General features: G+C 34.9%; 1 protein-coding gene across 1 annotated transcript; it reads left to right on the top strand.

Annotated features, from left to right (window-relative positions):
• Positions 1-2,230: 2,230 nt before the first annotated feature.
• On the top strand, positions 2,231-21,106 carry IRX4 (iroquois homeobox 4). The gene is made up of 6 exons (XM_072411927.1): positions 2,231-2,473; positions 5,855-6,001; positions 6,452-6,703; positions 7,325-7,431; positions 17,231-17,556; positions 19,618-21,106. The coding sequence occupies exons 2-6, from the start codon at positions 5,957-5,959 to the stop codon at positions 20,364-20,366; spliced, it is 1,479 nt and encodes a 492-aa protein (XP_072268028.1). The 5' UTR covers positions 2,231-2,473; positions 5,855-5,956; the 3' UTR covers positions 20,367-21,106.
• The last annotated feature ends 540 nt before the right edge of the window (positions 21,107-21,646 follow it).

Here is a 21,646-nt window from a genome sequence, read left to right as displayed (position 1 = left end):
CCCGCTGTGCCTTTTTGATAAATAACATCCAACTTGACCTTTTACACACAACTGATAGCAAGTATATAAGTCAACCAGAATGAGTGATCTCTGTGGGTTTTTCATCTATTGACTGATCTCTGCATTTGGTTACAATGTAAGCCATTGCACAGTATTAAAGAACTGCAACATGGTTTAAGAATGCAATACCTTATTCAATTCAATTGAGTCATTTATTTATCCTGGGGAGATAGAGACTGGAAGCTCAGGGAGAGTCAGGGCTTGCTATGGTTAAGCTCATGGGGACTGGAAATGGTTAAAATAACTAGTCAAGTGCAAGAGTGAGAATCTCAATACAATTCAATATCAGATTTCCTAGGTGTGCCTCTGTATGATCTATGCAGGAGAGTGCACAATGCAGAAAAGAAATATATACAGCAATCCAAATATGACATGCTAGCAGTAGCTTTCATTTATTTTGCCCCTTGTCAGCTTGTCATCATTTGTGTTTGTGATGGTGATAGATGATGTGGGCTCAGCCATAAAAGACTGAGCCTGTGTAGCTACATCAGAATTTCTGTTCAGAGATTACATAAGGCTTCTCAACGTGCTTTAAAAAGTGATGGGGTTCACCCTAGGCTCAGTAATGTAAACTCTGGAGGAAAGTGTCATTTTAAAAGCAATCCGTCGCTGCTGGATTGTACATTGCACTCCTTTCTATTGCACTGGAGCATTTGTTTTCTTTTGGCTTGTCTGGAAGTGTGTTCTGTGAATAGCTCTCTGGTGCTCCCTGTAAATACTATATAAACACCTTGCTCCATGTCACAGATTAACTGTGAGCATGCTGGAACTAGACACAGAAATAGGATGATACACATAGGCATTCCTTTGTTAGAGAAGTTATAAATAAATAAACACATATCCCTCAGGACAAAAGCTGCTAGAAAGTCATAGAACACAGAAGATTAATGCGATTGTGACTAATATAGCAAATCATAGTCATTTGTACGCTTTAATTTGGGGTAATATGTATTAACCTTTGGTCTTTATTACACACATCCTTTCCCGTCCATTGCTATGTATATCCTTATCACATTGATGTGTCATTATTAGAATGTGGAATAATAGGGAAAGAGAGAATTAGCTTTACTCAACTGGTTCTGTATGATTCCCATTATATACAGTAGTTATAAATCTCAACTATCAAACGAGTTTTATTTATTTTGCTAAATGAGAATAATACAAATTTTGACTTATATACATATTACTTTTAATGTACATGTGCATGGGTTACTGTATTAAAACTTGATCGGAAAAAGGACTTTTAAACTTTCCTGGGTATTGCGAGGCTAGAAAACGCTAATTCTTTAACAGATTGAGTTCAGATTGCCACAGATTGCAATATTTAAAAATATGGAACTGATTAACATATTAGATTAGATAGATAGATAGATAGATAGATAGATAGATAGATAGATAGATAGATAGAGAAAATAGATGTGATCGAGAGATAATAAAGAAAGGAAAGAAAGAGAAAAAAGAAATAAAATATGAAAATAACACTGCAGTTATAAAATGCCTTAATAAAAGGTAGATAGATAGATAGATTATCTATCTATCTATCTATCTATCTATCTATCTATCTATCTAGCTGTATAGACCAATGTATACAAATATTCAATTACAATCAATTATAGCAAGTGGTAGACATTTAGAATGAGTGATAGCTAGATAGATTAGTTTAGAGAAGCAGATTTTGTAAAAGACAGAAAGACAATGTACATACATATGATTAGAAATAACTAGGTACAGCTAGTTATGGCAGGAGATAGATGTGATAAAGACTGAACAGTTGTATACACCTATGTATACAAAAGCCAAGATAGATGATAGATAGATAGATGATAGATAGATAGATGGATAGATAGATACATTTCGTTTTGAGAAGGTAGATATTTTTGGGAGAGACAAATAAGAACAGTAAATACCTATGAAAACAACTAACCAAATACAATTAGGTATGACAAGAACTATATAAGGGATAGAAAGATAGATAGATGGATGGATAGATGGGTAGAGCTGCATATCCCTATGTATACAAATAACCAGCTGCAATTAGTTATTGTAAAATATAGATATTAATCAGCAAACATTTCCTATCAGGTGAGTGTATGAGTTTAGTGTTGTGACAGAAGTTTAAAGCAGAATCTTGGTGTAGGGCTGTGCTGAGAAGCGTTAATCAGTGAGGCACCGTGCTCAGTGGAGCTGTGCAGTTTAACGTCACTCCAGTACAGAGGGTTAGTGAAGTGATTGCGGTGCCTGGGGACTACTGAGAGCACTACTCCACTCTAGTCAGGTATGATACACGCAGAAATGTCTACATTACTCCCTCGCATCTCCTTACCAAGTGAGACACAGCAGACGAGAGGAAATCTCTAGTCTTCAGGAAAGCCAGCAGGGAGAAGACTTAGGCTGCGATCTGCAACAATCCCAGGTAATATACTGCTTATTTGCTGCTTTCTAACAATGCTCGCTACAAGGGCTGCGAGGACTGGAAGAATTACCTTTTACTTCAAATGAAAGATAGGTTAATAAGTTCATTCATACTGATTGCATAACATGGGAACACTTTATTAAGATCATTCACTACTTTCAGGTATGGCAATGGTAAGCATTGTTATAGATCAATTGACTATGATGAATGTACATCTCCTTCCCTACCTTGATCTATTGTATAGAAGGAAGATACAACCCTTACAAAGTTTGTGCTTTGGGTTTAACAATCACTAAAGAGTATCGTGTATGTCCCATGTGTTATATGGAGTGCATTCTACAGCAGTATAGTTGAGGAAAACTTTATACAACTCGTGGAGGGATTCACATAACTATAGTAAATGACATCAGATGAAGGGGTTCTCTTGTGTTAATGGCTTTCATACAACTGTGCTGGGGCACACTCAGAAGTCAATTTGTTAATATGTAGGTAGATAAAAAGGTGTTATCATTCGTCTGTGCCAGCCATCAAAGGTCATCTGCAATTTATTGATAATGATACCTATAGATAAAAAAGATTCGAACAAACGTATAAATGACAAGATTAATTAATTGTGAGTTTGCAGTTTCTTATCTTTCTTATCTGGATGTGTTTGCCAGTGTTCAGGTTCTTCTGTATAATAAGCAGAGGCCATGGCCAGGCATTGCCTTTTGCCATTCACATTTGACATGCTCTAATGTACCATATGTTTGCAAACTGAAAGGCTAAATGTTAACCTACAAGAGAACACGTCCTGAGCATTCCCTGGAAATGTAAGGAGGAAGCTTTGTGTTAAGCTTCTTTATACCAAGAGACAAGTTTTCACATAGTGATCAGAAGATCAGCTTTCTTTATTATACAGCATCTTCAATGTTATCATTGATAATGTGAAAAAGGAACATTTCTACCCACTTACATGCACTTCTTTCATTTATTTCGCTGTTTCTCCTCTCAATTATTTTTATTTGACAGCCTTTGTTATGCAGATCAGATTCTTCTAGTCAGGGAAGTCACTTATTAAAATGGCATGCTTGTCAGCTGTGAAGATTTCATGTGCTATTATCACAGGGCACTTGTATTAAGAGAAGAGGCTTCTGTGCTGTGGTCACTTTACATGAGTAATCCCCCTTAGATAAAAAACATTTGTAGTATTTTATTTCATTATATATAGCTTAATATATATATATATATATATATATTATTATTATTATTATTATTATTAATTATCTTGTATTTAACAAGTATGTAATTGGTAAATGCATTAGTGTAATTGCTGCAAACATATTAAACGCCATTAGGATCAATTAATTACTGGGTGGATGATTTTATTACTCCAAATCAGGAACAGTTTGTAAGCTACTGATACAGTTGATTGAAGCCTGTAGTCTAATAAGTCCTGTGTTACCAAGTGAATAAAAGTTTATATACATGATAATATGAAATGTAGTACTAACATTCTATCATGTTGCTGTAGAGTTTAACGTAATGTGATGATAAGTATTTTGATCTGTTAATGAAAGCAATTAAGCAGTATATATTATATTAGACATACAGTGGTCTCCAGATAGTCATCAATCACCCTCAATCGAGCTGTCAGGAGTGGGCAGATTCGTCTCTGGGAGGCAGTCTTCCAGCTGGGGAAAAGAAGAGAACACCGTCATTAATTAGAGTGTGACCCTGGGGCTATCCACATGTCTGAACCCAGGAAGCTATCTCAGCAAGTCAGCACACCATGCCTAGGAGAAGTGTACCTCCACTGTACTGGCCCAGCCTGTCCTATGTCAGGACATACATGTCTCCCACCATTCATCACCATTCATTCTCATCCTTTTTATACAATAGCTGAACCCATTCCTAGGAAGACTTTCTGCAAACTAGTGCTGAGCCCAGTTTTTTTCAGGTTTATGTAAAAATATATTGTAGCAAATGCAACTTATAAAGCCAATCATTTGCTAAATGCATTGCAGGCAATGTAACTTGTAATAAGTAATATTTACACTGTAGGTAATGCACTTTCTAAAGTCATTTAATACATATATTGAAGGCAATACAATTTGCAAAACGAATAATTTATTACATATATTGCAAGCAATACAACTTCTAAAGTCCATCTTTTAATACATTTACTATAGGTAAATCTAATCATCTAATAAATGTATTGTCGGTAATTTAGAGAATCAGTGAATTACTATGTTCTAGGCGGTGCAACTTATAAAGCGAATCATTTTATGAATATGTCGCAGGTTGTGCGACTTCTGTTTGAATTATGAAAAACATTTAGCAGGAAATGCAACTTTTGACAGCGAATCAATTAATGAATATTTTATTAACCTATTTTGGTATTCCCATGTTTGATACATTTTGTATAGTTTTTATTATAATTCATTCAATTTAACAAACAGTTTCAAATGGGAGTGATCGCTAGACTCGGGGCAATGCATGCAATTCTGGAAGTGTGATTGAATTTATTTCAGACCAATCGTTAATACAAATCTAATACAGAATATTAAAGTAAAATAAGGAAACGAGGTTTGTTCTAAACAGAAGAAAAAAAGAAAATGTAAAACTTTAAAAATGTTTTAACCCATTAGGTGTTCTTTGGATAAACAAAACGTACTAAGGATTGAGTTTTCACTAATGAATGCGAATTTTTAATACAGCAAAGCATAGAAGAAGAGGAACACATTTGACATTTAATCTGAGACCTCTGAATGAATAAAAATGCTTCCATGTATTGGGATCAGGAAAAAGTCACATTTCTGTCCTTACATGGCTCTCCTTTGTAATTGAGACTGATTATTTAGAATGAGGTGGGAAGAAACAGATGCTCATTAATTAATTTCTAATTAAAATTGCTTACCACCCTTCAGTGAATACAGAGAAAAATCATTAATGGGTGTTTCGGTGATTGTTGAGATCAAATCATTCATTTTCTCAACTTGCTCGAGTGCTATAGGAACACCTATAATTAGCTTGTAAGATCACTTGAACAATCCATAAAAGCAATAGTCGTATACCAGTATTTTGCACCCTTGGATGCACAGCATCCGAACCCATAAAAAGAAAACCAGTTCTGGGAATTAAAGGGTTTCGTGACGTCACTTCAAGCACTGTTTAAAGCAACTTGCATCTGACCTGATGGCTTTTCTATATATTTTTGTATTATTATTATTCTTGCTTTGCTTTGAGTGTTTTGATGTTGTTGTTGGATGACTGATATGTTTTACTCATATTGGGCACTTTTTTAAGAGATCTCGAGAATTTAGTAGGGAGTTTATAGAGGAGTTTGGAGAATTAAAGGGGTTAAAAAATTAAAGATGGTATTCTTCTTCCTCCTGTAAGCATCTGGAAACCTGTGGTGACCAAGCTATTGTTACAGAAGAGAGCACAGCTAAGCTGCAGAAAGACATCTCTTCTTCCTTGGGATCCGGGAGTTTATGTATCATGTCATATCCTCAGTTTGGCTACCCCTACTCGTCCACCCCACAGGTAAGACCTATTGCTGATAAGCCAGGCAGCCTTAATATTGCACATTAACATCAGCAAGGTGATAACATCGCGATCTATGGTAATAGAAAAAGAATTATTATACAGGACAAAGCTGTCCAGCCTGTACACTAAAGTATTTTATGTCCTACAAGGTTGTACATTCATTTTAGATGACGGAAATACATTTTCTTATCAGGGCTGGAGATTTCAATACTATAGTGTATTATACTTCTGATTCCAGATATGTCACATTTATGCATAAGGGAGATGATGGGATTGCAACTTTTCTATGCTTCAATTTAACACCTTTACTGTACCATTCGTTTTTATAAAAAATGACACATTTGCATTGCACGCTTTGCATGGCTATATTTATTTATTTTTACTAGTGATGTATTCATTTCTTCCTGATCTGATTGAAATATTACATGGTTTTGATGTCTGCTGTAGTTCTTGATGACCACCAATTCATTGTCTACCTGCTGTGAGTCTACTGGAAGGACTTTGTCAGATACAGCTGCTGCAGCCTCCACTCAGACCCCAGTCTATTGTCCTGTCTATGAAAGCAGATTGCTGGCCACTGCCAGGCATGAACTTAACTCAGCAGCTGCTCTAGGAGTTTATGGGAGCCCCTACACTGGATCCCAGGGCTATGGAAACTATGTCACCTATGGCACAGACGCCTCTGCCTTTTATTCCCTGGTAAGACCACCACTTTTGGCAGACTTCACATTTCTGGGGTGTGTTTGTTGTTGTAGAATACAAAGTAGTGGTTTGTGTTTTTACCATGTGTTAACACTTCTACCCATTAATTATTCACACCTACACACACAATGCAGTAATAAGAACACCCCTGCAGAATGCTTGCTGTTACACTTATCTTCTAGTATTACAGTTATTCCTCAGATTAGCATAGAGTATTTATCTTCTCTATTCTCAAAAGATAAACTGAAAGTGACAGCAGGAGATGGATGTTGTCAGCTGCTTTATCTTTTTTGTAGAGCAGAATATGTATTAAATGTGTATGGATTGTTTCTCTTATCTACAAACATATTAACCATAAAATGAGTTCTGGAAGAGGATGTGTAATGTTGCTATTCATTATATATACACAGGCCATATCCAAGTCTGTCATGAGAATGAACTAATTTGTCTTGTGTTTAGAAGTGTTATATTTATATTATTATACAGCGCCTGGGCTAGTTTGATAAAAATATATAGATTGCAAATAAAGGTATATGTATGTCTGTTGTGGTATTAACAGTAAACAAGATAATATATGTGTGTATTACTATATAAAGGACACTTGACCTTCTGTTACAGAACACATTTGATTCAAAAGATGGCACTGGATCTGCACATGCAGGCATCACTCAGACTGCTGCCTACTATCCTTATGATCATACCCTCAGCCAATACCAATATGACAGGTAAATAATTCAATATATATATTTGCTATTTTATTTTATAAAAAAATGATAGGTAATCTACTTTCTGGAGCCATGCAATAATATGTACATCATTTATAACTTTCTAAAAAGCAATACAAACTAATCTTGACCACTACCATTTTTCTGCACTGATGGCCTGCCCCTGTAGTGCCGGACAAAAGCAAACTGCTAGTTTTCCACACATACAATCACTGTCTGAATGTATTGGGTTTCTATATTCTTTGCACTAATTCACCGTCAATGGTAATGAAAAATTACATATTGAAACTAGGTATCATGTTTGAATTTGAATCACCTTCTTTTCACTGTACAATGCCATTACTTCTTATACATGATTATTGGGTTTTACTGTAATTGCCATATTGTTACTAGAAATTACTGCTAGGTCTATGGTAGTATACAGTATATTCCTTACAGCAGACCTACTTTGCAGTTTACTTCTTATATTTTTTTTAAAACTTCAAAACTTTTTTTTTAACCATTTGAAGGAGGGTTTTAACCCTGTAAAGAAGTCTGTAAAAAATGAAAGGCCTCCAAACTCTATAAGGCTAGGTACCAATGCCGTATAAGCCCTAATGAAAATTTTTACTGACAAAATGTGTAGTGCATGACCTTTACGTGTGATTTCTGACATATAATGTTGAAATTAATACATGCGCATTTATTATAAATATTAACCTTACAAAAGCATATGAGAACAGAAACATGGAAGCCACTAGCACAATGGTATATATTTATTTACTCATGCATTATTCAATTTGTTTTTTGTACTTTGTCCATCTCTATTTTATCATCATTTTCTATTAGAAAACCAGATTTTTAAATTAAATCCAAGTTCCTGAAAATAGAAACAAATTATTGGAATATGTTTTTGTTTTTTTCATTGTGTTGTACTTGTGAATAGGTACAAGTTGTTACGTGACAACAGCTTCCTATGTTCAAAACGCCTTCATATAATTTTGTGGTTGTTTATATCAGCATTCTGTCAGGAGGATCTGGCAAAGCAACAAAAGCTGCTATAACATCGACAGTTTATGCAAATACTTGTCACTATATCCACAGACAGTTTTAATGGAAGAAATTATTTTTAATACAGCTCTAAATAGCAATTATATTATTCCACCTAAAAAAAAAAAATTTGGTTTATTTTGGGTAAAAAAAAATAAAGTGTTTATTCATTTGCATTGATCTTAGTCATCATCATCTAGTAAACAAATTTACTAAGCTGTGCATAAATAATGGTTGCTATAAATTTATAATGTACTCTTTATGTACCTTGTTCAGCTATTTCCCTAATTGTTCTGAAATATTCCCAAAAAGGTTCAGACCACCTACCTCACCATTAACACAGTCATTAAGCCATTAAATATGTCTTCAGCAACTTTAATTTAGGATACATTTTTTATTCAACATTTATTTTCTTGTTAAAATGTCAGTTGGTCACAGAGGTTTTTTTTTATTTGCTCAAAATGATATTATATTCAGAGTAATGTGTAATATGAATTGACTTAGAGTATAATATATATATATATATATTTTTTTTTTTTTATATATGTATATATTTATATTCATATTATTACGAATATGAACAGTTTCACTTAAGTGATATACGGCTATGGCCTCATTGTGTTAGCTCTTTTATATTTGTATTTGGCACAGTTGTACATATTGAATAAACACACTCTACCTTAATCGCTACATCTATATTTTTAGTAAAGTGATATAAAGGAACATCAAACACTGTCATCTAAGCACAAACAGTTAACTACAGGCTAATTTCACTAAACTTTAGCTCACTTTACAGCAAAACATAGATGTTTTATTTTCTGACAGACATGACTGTTAAAGTAAAAAATGAAGGTGATCAGAAATTGGCTTATATTGTCACATTCAATAGTCATTTTAGTTATAGTTGGATAGAGCCAATAATTGCGACTTATATATAACATGGGCCAGCCATTCCCAGTAAAAGTTTCAGAGAACCCCAGGGTTCCTCTAAAAGTGTCTAGGGATTGCTTGAGCTGTGGCCAACTGACCTTCAGCTAATAGTGCCTTTATAGTTTAAGAACAAACACCACTTGGCAGTGCCAATGGCATAGCACCAATCTTTTCCCCTGCCTATAGGAACAGCTTTCTGACCAACACAGTATTCTTTCTACTAACCACCACTATAAACAATCACTTTTATCAGGGGTTCCCTAAGGTCTCAAAAGTATTTGAGAATTTTCCTCAGGTTAAGAAAGGCTTTTCTAGGAGTTTCCCAACATAATTCCTAAACTGCCTCTTTCTTTATACCACTTGAAGTTTACACTCATTTTCCTATTGTAAAGGTCAGATCAGGTGCATCTGGGAAGAATCTTTATTACTAACCAACACCTGGCTGAACATTGGATACACTTTAATAAATTCTAAGGTCAATTTGGGGGAAGCAGTGTATACAATATAAAAAGTATACAATATTATTGTGGTTGTCTTTCAATTATTTGACCACTCAGCTAGCTGCCACAAAGCACAAAGTCATTTATTAGGCTTCTTCTTTAATAGAAAAAATATCATGGTAGCATTGAATGTTTTGTAATATTTTGTAACATGCATCTGAATGTATTTTGATGTTGCCATTAAATGTGTTCTTGCTGTTTGTTCTACATTTTAATTATTGTATTTCATATACAATTTTGTAACTACTACATGGTGTACTCATCTGTTTATGTAAGCATTACTAGCAACATCACAAGCTACATCACAAGCTAAAAAATAAGCAGTTCTTTATGATACATATTTACCCCCACACAAGATTTCTGTGTTGAATACTGCCCAGTGTACTTCAATTTACAAGAATTAAGACAAATGTGAGTGCAGAGCATTATTGCCCTGTGTTACTATTGTGCTCTGCACTCACAGTTTTAAAGATATAGAGAGTGGCACTGATGTCATCACTGTATTTAGCATCACCAAAGGCCAACCACCACCAAAGATGATGTGAAGAATAAGCAGTCCCACTTATCATGTGAATAGACTGAAAACAAATAAAGTAGGTGAGTATTTAAAAAAAAATTAACATAACATACATGTAGAGCGTAGTTTTTCCTAATTTACATTCATACATGAATGTTCATGCCTCTGTAAAGTTCTTTATCTAATCTTTTATAGTTTTGTGTTAGCAATTTGCTTGATGAAGTATTTCTAATATAGGTATGGTTACAGCTCTCACATAATGACATTCACTGTAGGGATGGGAATGTCAGTCATTGCTGGGGTTCTCACCAGATTGCCTCCACACCAATGGGCAGTACAGAGCAATGATGAGGTTTTTAGTACAGCTATGACCATGCTTATGACAACTTAGATAAAAAATACAACACATTTTGGGACAGTTTTTAAATCTTTGCACATGGTATCCAGAACAAATTATTACATTCCTGCTGTTTGTTTTTACGTCTTTAAATCCATTCAGTTCTAACCTAAAATGAGGACCAGTAAAAAATGCACAGACTGCATACAATTTAAGGAAAAATCTCATATGTGTATGCGTTTAAAAACTATACAAAGATACATGTTTTTTAAGACATTAAAGCAGATTGGTCACAACTTTACTTATGCTGAGTACATTCTTTTCTAAAAAGAATGCTGCTGTATCTCTGTTCATTTGTACGTACGCTGTAAACTTGTCTACTTCCATTTAGGGGATATGTGCACAACACTGTGCCAAAGGCTCAATTTGAGTCAAATACAGATAATTATTTGGCACCCACACTATAAGTGTAGATATTCAATGGCAACTTATATATATTCAATTCAGAGCATGTAACCTCCTGTATGAATAGTTGAAATAGTAATGAAAAAGCAACTTTTAAATATATACCTAAATATAACAAACAGTAACAAGCCTAATGTAAGCACCTTAACTTTTTTTGCTGTTTTGTAAAGAGCAGGGTAGGGCAGTCTGCTATCAGGGCATTTTTCCTGTCTGTGCCTCACTAGGTAAATTTACTTTTATGTTCTGTCCTAAAAGACGCAGTAAAAAATAAGGCAAAATATCTATGAAAGTAAACAGAAATTTATTTCCAGAGAATTGTCCCCAGAACAAGTGTTCTTTACACTTGCAGTTATTTCCTCATCTTTTACTCTAATCAAAATTCAAAATGTTGTGTTCTACCTTAGTTTCTGTGTAAGTGGCCAGGGTCACCAGGACCTGAAGAGTTACATTTCTTCAATGGGAACAAAGACAGCAATATAAACTTGACAAAGAGTCCAACCCTTTCCTACCTCATCACAAAATGCTGCCTTTTTATACTGTAAAACAAAATTTAAAATAAAATATAAAAAGGAAATAATATTATTCCAATGATATGGATCACAACATCATCTCTCACAATAAAGGGTCCCTGGACTATCATTTCAAAAAGGAACAATCTATACACCTCCGAGGCCCTATGTGTAAAGCAGAAAAATTACCTTATCACAGTTATATAAAAAAAAGAAGCAGAATGCTGTAAAATGAAGGGAAGGAAAATCCAGGAAGAAACTTGTACGGGTCAAAGTCATGCAAATAGTATCTCCTTCAGCCACAGAGCTCTCACTACTGAATTAAGCAGACATAACTCTATGGGACACTGCAGGTGGAACACAATAGCCTGGATTTTGAATGAAGAATAAAATGCAGAGAGTGGTGCACAGTAACACTGCCATGTCTCATGTAGATCCGACAGTGATTTAAACTGGCCCTTCAGTGGAGCAACTGTGCCAATGTGCACTAATAGACTAGGATATGATGAGAAATCGTACAACCTTTCACCATACAAATGCACTTTTTGTATGCATTAAGTAGGTAGCCTAAGATTATAGGCCTTTTTCACGCCTCTGTTATACTGGTGATGTTGTAGCCGCTTTCAGTAATATCATGTGGCATCCTCAACAGTGCAACGGTATAATCATCAAAATGGTTGCTTAGGGGTAACACTAAATAATGAAAGACAAACATTTTGCTAAAGTGTTGAAAATGAAAAGCACACACTGGAAGGCTAATTAACAAAGATAGGAATTTACACCATTACTACAATATTCAGTATATCAAATATTAGATGACCATAGAGGATGCGTCATAACTGGCTAACAACATACCAGTGTATATGGGTAATACCAATACTATCAGTCAGAGAATTTAATGGGGCTTTTACAAAAATATCTTTATGGTCTCTTCCTTAAGGAAGCCAAATTGTATGTATTTATTTATTTTTTTTACTTAATTGTAATCTATTGTTCATTGCCATTTTTTTACAAACAAGCTTAAGCAGCCCACAGGGGCTCAAACCAGTCCATAATTATTCTAAGAGTAATTCTTCTAAATCCATTCAGACGTGGCTTTACAATCCCAAATGTGCAAGCAGTGTTTAGATAAAACCAGTAAAACCTAGGTTTGGCAAAACCATTTTTTTAGCACTTGTACACTATATCAGACATTGTATTATTGTATCTCTACGGAACTTTTTGAGACTCCTGAATTGTTGCTAGTGGGACTGGTCAGAATACAAGTCTATGTAGATGATTGTCAAATGCCCTATAGACATATATCTAGCAGGTTAGGAACTTGTGAATAACAGTAGAGCAGGGCTAGGCCTCGGTAGAGGCAGGAAAGGCATCTGTATTGGGTGTAGAACTGCGGGGGACACAACTCCCTTTCCCAGTCATGTCTTGCACTATTAAGGACTGAGCTGTCAAACTGAGTGACAATTTGTCAGCTGCTTGCTTTGTTTCAGGAACTCTGTGTGCATCTGGTAAACAAAGCACAGTACCCAGCTGTCAAGAAGTTCCGATGATTACACTGCAAGAACCATGGTATTTCTATGTAATATGACTTTGCATTCATTCATTGCTCACGTTCATGAATTATTAATTAGTGTGATTAAAAAAAATAACATTTGTTCAAACGATATTTTTGCCCCTTATTCAACCCTAGTGAACTCTAATTTAGGGTGCTAGTCTACCTTTTCCCTTTTCCAAGCACGGCAGTCGAGTGAATATTTGGAGGATCAAATTTCCAGAAGGAAAGGAATAATCTGATTCATCCTACCATATGCTGCATCACATGCATATATCTAAATTTCCAAAGAAATTTACACCCACTTTTTGTACTCAATATTCTTTTGTAATTTAATCACTGATTGATTCATAGAAACAAGTCATTCAGAGGATATGTGACAAGCTGAAGCTTGACAATCGCTTGCCAACTCCTATACCAAAAATCTATTTAGTGCACTTTAAATGCTATGGTGTTAAAGAGAATTTATATTAATACCATCTACTAGTACATATATAGTGTATATATATATATAGTCAGTCATATATGTCAGTGGTAACTTCAGTTGTTTTTTTTTTTTTTACTAGATGTTGATTGGAGTATGTTGATTGGATACGTCTCATAAAGAGAGTCTAAAAGCTGACTTTTTACAGATTCTTTGTGACAATTTTTATCAAACACCTGCAGCATTTTCTATGTTTCGTAAGCAGTCTAACAAATTATGATTGGTCAGCAAATTGATAGAATAAGGAAACAATGGTGAAATGATCTCAACCAATAAAAACTGTCCTTTAACCACTTGTTTACAGTCTGCAATAATTAAATGAAGGTATTTGGAATTAGCTAGCAAGCAAGTTATAAACTACTGATGACCTTGAAACTCTGTGAGCAGTGGTTCCATTATTGTCAAAAATCTAGCCACAATGTTGGCCACTTGCATGTGTATTATCCCTTTAATTTCACATGTACTCTTAGTGAGTGGGTGTTCTTTTTGGAATTCAGCAGTCAGACTGTGAATGAGTATTGAACCAAACTGATTCACCTGTCAGTCCGACAAAAAAGACTAAACTACCAGGTAGACCAGAAAACCCTACCAGTTCTGTTCCCTATATTATAAAATACCTATTTTGTAAAATACCTGATATAACACACATCCTCACTGCAGAAATCATGCTTCTTAGCTGGTCATATAACCAAATGCTGATGACTTTTTGTGGGGTAAGGGGGAAAAAGTCCAGAGGTGCTGCATATTTAGGAAGAAACCATGTATTTGATGTTCCTGACATTGAATGAAATCCAGAACATTGTGCAGAAAGTAAGGTAAGGCTTTGTCTACACAGACTAGCTTTAAAATCCAAGCTTTAAAATGCTAATAAAAGTACATAAAAGTGCATAAAAATGCATATAAACGAAGTAGGAATGTTTACATGCGTTTTTAAAAACGTCTGTGTAGACCCAGCCTAAGTATTGTAACAGTTGTGTGATTTCCGTGTAACTTTGCTTGAAGCACATTTTTGGAACTGGGTTTTTGACAGATATGTAACTACAGGCTGGAAAATTAGTCCAGAAAAAATATGCTTTATGAGGAGTACAATTTCCTATCAAAAAGGAGTTTCATAGAAAATATATGACAATACATTTGGGAAGTGGCCTTTATATTTGCTTGTGAGCTTTTGCTTTTTTTTCTTGTTAGTTGTCCTAATTTGAATTCACATTATACAATCATGTTTGAACAGTTGTTACAAACATATATCTGCTTTTAAACTATGCACTTGCTTCATTAAAGCTGGGACAAGTGATTAATGTATCAGTAAATGTGTGGCCAGCTAACAAAGTACTTAAATGGGTTAAAGCAAAGCTTTTATTATCTCTCTTTTTTTTTTTGTAGCACATGCTGTTTTTTTCTGAATCCAAACTGTCATATTCAGTGCTCGTTCTGCCATCATGTAAAGTGTGGATCTGTATGTTGACCTCAGTGTATGTAGGGAATTCTAAAGCACAGCAAATCTCAAACATATACTAAGTTGTAAATTGCATCAAATGAAGTTTATTCCTCTTGCAGAGGACAGAGAATGTACGATGTTGTATAATCTTCATATAGTTGTCTGGATCTTCTCACCTGTTTGAAGGCTTCTGAACTTGTCAGCAACCCATACACGGCCAAATATTTGCCAAATTAGAACTAAAATGACCAACTCTGCCTTATAATAGTGTTTAGTGTACATAACTAAAATTTACATTACTGATTATGTTCAGACACTGTTTGGTCTCTTTCAATCTTATTACCTAATGCGTTGTTAATGATGCTTGGGACTGAAATATTATTACATTACCCTAAAACAAAAAAACTACAGAAAAACTTTAAATCTAAAAATAAAAAAAAATCCCTAAGAAACCACAGGAACTATCTGTTTGGCCTTTTTCAGGCAACTGGTACAACAGTCCACTGATGACAAGAGTTGGTGCATTTTATGTAAAAAGCTGATTGTACATAAACAACAACCTGAAAATATAAAACAAACTGATTTCCCAACCTGAGAAAATCATTCTTAGCAGATAGTCATAAACATTTTCATTATGAACAATCACACAAAGTAGAAGACAATGAAATAGCTGTGATATCTGTGTAAAGCACATCACAGAACATACAATTACAGTCACAAATTATTTCTTAAAATCACAATAAATTACCTGACATTTTCAAACAGGAAAATGTGTAATAATGAAGCTAAAACAAATTATGATTTTTATATTTGTTTGTCATTTACATTATGTCATCCCATATACTTGCAAGGTTTATTGCTAGTGTCCCCCTCCAGTGTTTTTTTATTTGGTTTTATAATCTGCATGCAAATTATGCAAGCTGATGTCCAGCAGTTTAAAATGTGACCCTATGCATGCATACTTACAGCTAGTGTCACATCATGGCTTTTCAAGCCTGCAATTTCATGCCTGAGATCCTGTCACACAATAGGATCTTCTCCCAAAAATGCTGCATGTCTGACAGGATTAATCTCACATTGACTTCTGCTCTGAGATGATGCAGCGATCAACACTGTAGGGAATTTTTATGAGGAGCTTGTCAGTTAAATAGTTGCAAAATCTATCTATCTATCTATCAATTTATCATCTCACAGTAGGTCCCACATTTACTAACGTGTACAGCGCTGTGTAATATGTTGGCGCAATAAAAATCCTGTTTATTAATAATATTATTAATAATAATAATTAAATAATAATAAGTATAGAGCTTTTAGCTACAATTGATATGTGACAATGAATGTTAAACATTAACTACAAAAATGGGAAATAAATGTATGAGTTTTACAGCGTATTAACCAGCTTTCATCTCATTCATTAAGAAGCCCAGGTGGCTGGGGAACAGGACAATGCAATATAAATGAACGGCCATGGAACGCTTCTCACCTACCATCTAATGCCTTTGTATTAGGTGAATCTTAATGCAGCCATCTCATATGTTCAGAAGTACGCAGTGCTCTGCGTCCACCTTCCCTGAAGGGATTTGGAACAGTTTTACCTTGCTGCGTCTATTATCCCTATAGCAGCACAAAACCACTTAAGCCATTTCAACCCTTTTTTAAGACCACATGGGTGCCGGTGACCTTTCAGTATGATATGCATTAAATATTCAGCTGCTATCCACTGTCTTTATACGTTTTTACAATTTCATCAACAAAAGCCTGAGACATGGCTAATAAAGGAGCGCGAAGGAAAATATTTATATTAACAGTCATACCCTTAGGTCATTCAAATTTCTCCTTTTAAAAACAGTCTCCAGATTTTCTAGGCTGTGTGACGTTCACTCACTAAGATATTAACCATAGAGTATCACACAGTTCAAAAGCCTGTTTGACAATGTTACTGAAGTTCTATTGATAAAAAGAAAAGCAATTCTTATTTTATAATTATGCTTATATCTAAGAGACACATACAACTGGAAAATGTTAATGTGTTCCACAGGTATGGTACCATGGATGGGGGTACGCGCAGGAAGAACGCCACCCGAGAGACCACTAGTACATTAAAGGCCTGGTTACAGGAGCACAGAAAAAACCCTTACCCCACCAAGGGTGAAAAGATTATGCTGGCCATTATTACCAAGATGACCCTCACCCAGGTTTCTACATGGTTTGCCAATGCCAGGAGAAGGCTGAAAAAGGAAAACAAGATGACCTGGCCCCCAAGAAACAAGTGTTCAGATGAGAAAAGGCCCTATGAAGAAGATGATGAAGAAGAGGAAGACGAATCTTCCAAAGACAATATAAAGAATGAGAAAAAAATAGAGGGTTTGTACATTTGATACTAACAGTCAATACGATACCTACAGTACATAAACACAAGTGGTACATAAACACAAGTAGACACAGTGGTTCTATTGTCGTATATACATTAAATTAACAACATATCTATAAAATAAAGTCAGTAAAAAGTGATGCAGAACATCTAAAGCAAGGGATAGCACAACAATATCAGTGACAGGGCAATTATTGCATCCCTATTTTTTTATTCATTCATATAATACTAAAAAATAATGCTCCAAAGAATACAAATACCATGTCTTAGTACCAAAATAGGCAACAGTGCACTGACGCTTGCATAGTAAAACTTGTACATTCAGTGCAATCGTTTTTTGCTAACTATGGAATCCCCAAAGAAAAGCCTCAGAAACCAAGAAAAAAATCAAACTCATAGGATGAGGATTAAACAGTTACTAACACAGGGAGAGAAGATTGAATAACTAATGAAGTTAGGAATAGTCACACTATAAATTACCCAATTTTGATGGAATTTGCAAATTTGCAGATGGAATATATATGGAATATAGAAACAGGGATTTGTTTTCATCATGATTGAAAAAAAAATGTGTGAATAGTCTCAATTCCTTTAGTATGTAAGCTTGAAAAAGATCAAAAATGTATTCAGAAGTTCCAGAATGCTTAGAGCATGAACATTTACTCTTGCTCAAGAAAATGCATATTTATAAACCCTGCAGACTAGCATCAGCCAAATCTTAGGAGGACAACAAAATATCCCAAAAAAACTTCCACCCAGGCAATTGTTTCTTTACATAATATTATATAAACAGAGTATGTGTTATATGATTAGCACCCTATTCAACCATAATCAGCAGAGTTAGGCTTTAATTCTCAGGACATATCACCATTGCTATCTAAAAGGCTTGTTCAACAAACAGTCAAGGGAGGCATTTGTTTTCTAGTTGCTTTCAGTTTCTGCATATTTTACAGCACTGCATTGCATTGCCTAATTAAACGCCCCCCCCAGCTCAAAATCATTTAATATTGTGGCTTGACTTATATTTAAAACATTACTGTCTAGTTTGGTATCGGAGGAAATTATTTTAAGAAACAGTAGACTGCTGAGTGGGGGATTGGATCAGGTATATCTGAAGGTTTAGTGTGCAGTTTAGTTGGGCATGCAGACACAAGAACATTTACTTTTTTCATTTTATGGTTTTTAACATAAGCACACTTTAGATTCACAATTCACTGTCAGAAGTTCCTTACATGATATATCCTATAACCATATGCCATATCGCTTTATAAATCACAATTTTAATACTCTAATCCAAGAAAGTTTTTGAGACTTTTAAGGCAATATATATCTCATACTTTCCTTACAAAAAAAAAAATATCCGGATTGAGGATAGCTTGTATTTTTTATTTACATGCCGAGGACAGCATAAATGTGCCTTTTTGCATGCTCAGATTCATTGTGATGTTTTAATTAAAAAGCTTTTAAAATACTGTTTTGTTCTATTTTTGTATAAAATTAAATGAATTAAAGTATATAGAAAAAGTTTTTTTGGAAAGGAAAATATGAGATATATATTGGCTTTAAAGTCCCCAAAACTTTCTTGGATTAGAGTAATAAAATAAGCACACTGTACCTTGCTTATGCAAGTGATCAGAGGAAAGATGAACTTACTGACTGCTACTAAGGCATGAGATGAGGGAAGTAAAAGCCCTTTTACTTGTCCTGAAGAATTTATCAATGCAATGTGGGGTGGTGAGGTAGAACCAGTGTAAATGTAACCTATGCTTGGAAATCAGCTTTAAGATGGTTCAAGCATGTACATCAATGGAACACCCATTTAGTGGTTGAAATGTCAATCATTGGTGACTGATCACTAACAAATGCAAGTGGTTAATTTTGATTCACTCAGACTACATTGGCTTGAACTATTGTTTGATTTGAATATTACTGCAATCATAAGATTAAGTGTTACATATCAGTATACATGTATTCTTGTGGGGTAATGCAGTGTTAAGTGCAGGTTATTAGCTGATTTAATGGAACTTAAATTGTCAATCTTAATTTGTCAACAGAAGAAAGTGGCGGAAGAGAAGACAAAGACCTGGAACTGAGTGACCTTGATGACTTTGATGCAATAGAATCTGAAAGCTCTGAATGTGAACTGAAACAGTCATTTCATCACCAGTCCCAAGAAGGACACCAAATGAGGACCAGAGATTGCCTCAATGAACATTGTAAAGATGTACTACTAAAGATGCCTTTAAGAGCATCAACGGTAGACCAAGAACTTGATAGGGCTAAGAATTGTCTCAAAAGCGTGGTTGATGAATGTGAGCAAGACTTAATAAGAGCAAGACAGAGAACCTGTGAATCCAAACTCTGCTTTCCACAGCAGAGTCAACAACTACTGGATTCCAAACCACGGATATGGTCACTAGCTCACACTGCCACCTCCTTAAATCAAACAGAATATCCATCGTGTATGCTAAAGCACCAGGGGGTATCTTCTCCTTCTTCATCCTCATCTTCTTCTGCAGTTTCCACTCCAGTTTGTGTTATTGATAGGCGTCAAGATTCCCCTGTAACCAGTCTAAGAAACTGGGTTGATGGAGTGTTTCATGACCCATTGTTCAGACACAGCACTTTGAACCAGGCCCTTACTAACACCACCGTTTCTTGGGCTACAACCAAAGGAAGCGTTCTTGAAGCTGGCTCCTTAGGACGTTCCATTGGGAACCCTAGCACTATGACTAAAGGACATGACACAAACAAAGAGTTTATCGCATTCCCAAAATCTAGCAGCAAAATGTTTTGCTCGTAACAATATCAAATATAAAGCTAAAACTTTATAGCAGAGAACCTGACTTTCACATTGGGGTCAAAGTAAAACCCTTTCAATGACTTATAAGATATTATGTTCAGCCATTCATCTTTGTTTAAATTATCTTTTCTTAAAAAGTCTCGGTGTTGTGATAGTTATTTATGCCAGTGTCTAAAAGCACGGACTGCGCTATGTGTTGGAGTTATTTACAGTTTACAACTCAAAAGTTTACAAAAACAACAAGAATCAGTTTTCTCGAGGCTCTTATCATTTGAAAAGCATGCTAGAATTAGTAAATGAATCATCCTGACGTTTTCTTCTGCTTAGTTCATTTCACAGATGGCACTCTTTTCAAGTTTACACCCATGCACATGTTGGACTTTTAAACAGTATTTCTATTTGTTCACTCTAATAAAATGTATCAGAGACAAAAAAGGGGAAATTTGTTTGATTGACAGAATCTCATTTTGGTTATAGGGGAATGTTACTATGCTAACTCGTAATCTTAAACTAGACACTTACAGTCAAATTTTTGCCTGAAACTGAAATGTAATTTACTACCTGTGTACGACCAGGCTCTCACTGGAAGGATAAATTGAATTTAATTTTTGGTTGGCACATTTGACAGACAAAACTTGAAAATGTGTGTCTAGTTTAAAGTTTTTGTTTAAAAGAGGCAGTGTGAATGGGAGTTTGTATGTATGTATAAGAGCAGATTTATTAAAGTATATGTGTGGTTTGCCATTTTTTGTTTCTATCTATCTATCTATCTATCAATGATAGGCCTAACAATTTCCTTTTGCAACAAACTATTATAGTGTTGGCGAATGCATTAATGCATAGGCCTTTTTATTTATTCTTTTCACAGTTCTTTCTCTATAGACTTGTCTGACAATGACTTCACGTCTTCCTAAGACTTGATTTTATCACCGTTTTGAGTCTAATGCTTCCCTTAGCATATATGGGGTTTCCATGAACCTGCATGAATATTTCAGCATTTCAGGATAGATGATTTAACGTTTCTGACATTAAAATAAGAGTGCAGCCAAGAGAGAGAAAAGACTGTGGTGTTTCTTTCTTTCCTTTTTACGAGTGACTGGAGAGAATCACCAAGTTTTTTAATAAGACACTTAGAACATATCTCACTTTTTAACTATGTCAGACAGTACAATAAGGGCTGAACTGGCACTTCAAAGCCATACACGTACCACATCTAAATTATATAGTGTATACATTTGTATACTGGTCTTACACTACACAGTGTACAGATAAAAAGAAAG

The sequence above is a fragment of the Pyxicephalus adspersus genome, chromosome 5 (assembly GCF_032062135.1).
Source record: "Pyxicephalus adspersus chromosome 5, UCB_Pads_2.0, whole genome shotgun sequence".
Taxonomy (NCBI): Eukaryota; Metazoa; Chordata; class Amphibia; order Anura; family Pyxicephalidae; genus Pyxicephalus; species Pyxicephalus adspersus.
The sequence above is the reverse complement of the archived record's forward strand: the minus strand, read 5'-3'. Positions and strand labels throughout refer to the sequence as shown.

Excerpts from the sequence above, each read along its gene's own strand:
- IRX4 (XM_072411927.1), top strand. The coding sequence starts at position 5,957 with ATGTCATATCCTCAGTTTGGCTACCCCTACTCGTCCACCCCACAG. Across the intron at positions 6,704-7,324 it reads CCTCTGCCTTTTATTCCCTG|AACACATTTGATTCAAAAGA; the intron begins GTAAGACCACCA and ends CTTCTGTTACAG. Across the intron at positions 7,432-17,230 it reads AGCCAATACCAATATGACAG|GTATGGTACCATGGATGGGG; the intron begins GTAAATAATTCA and ends TGTGTTCCACAG.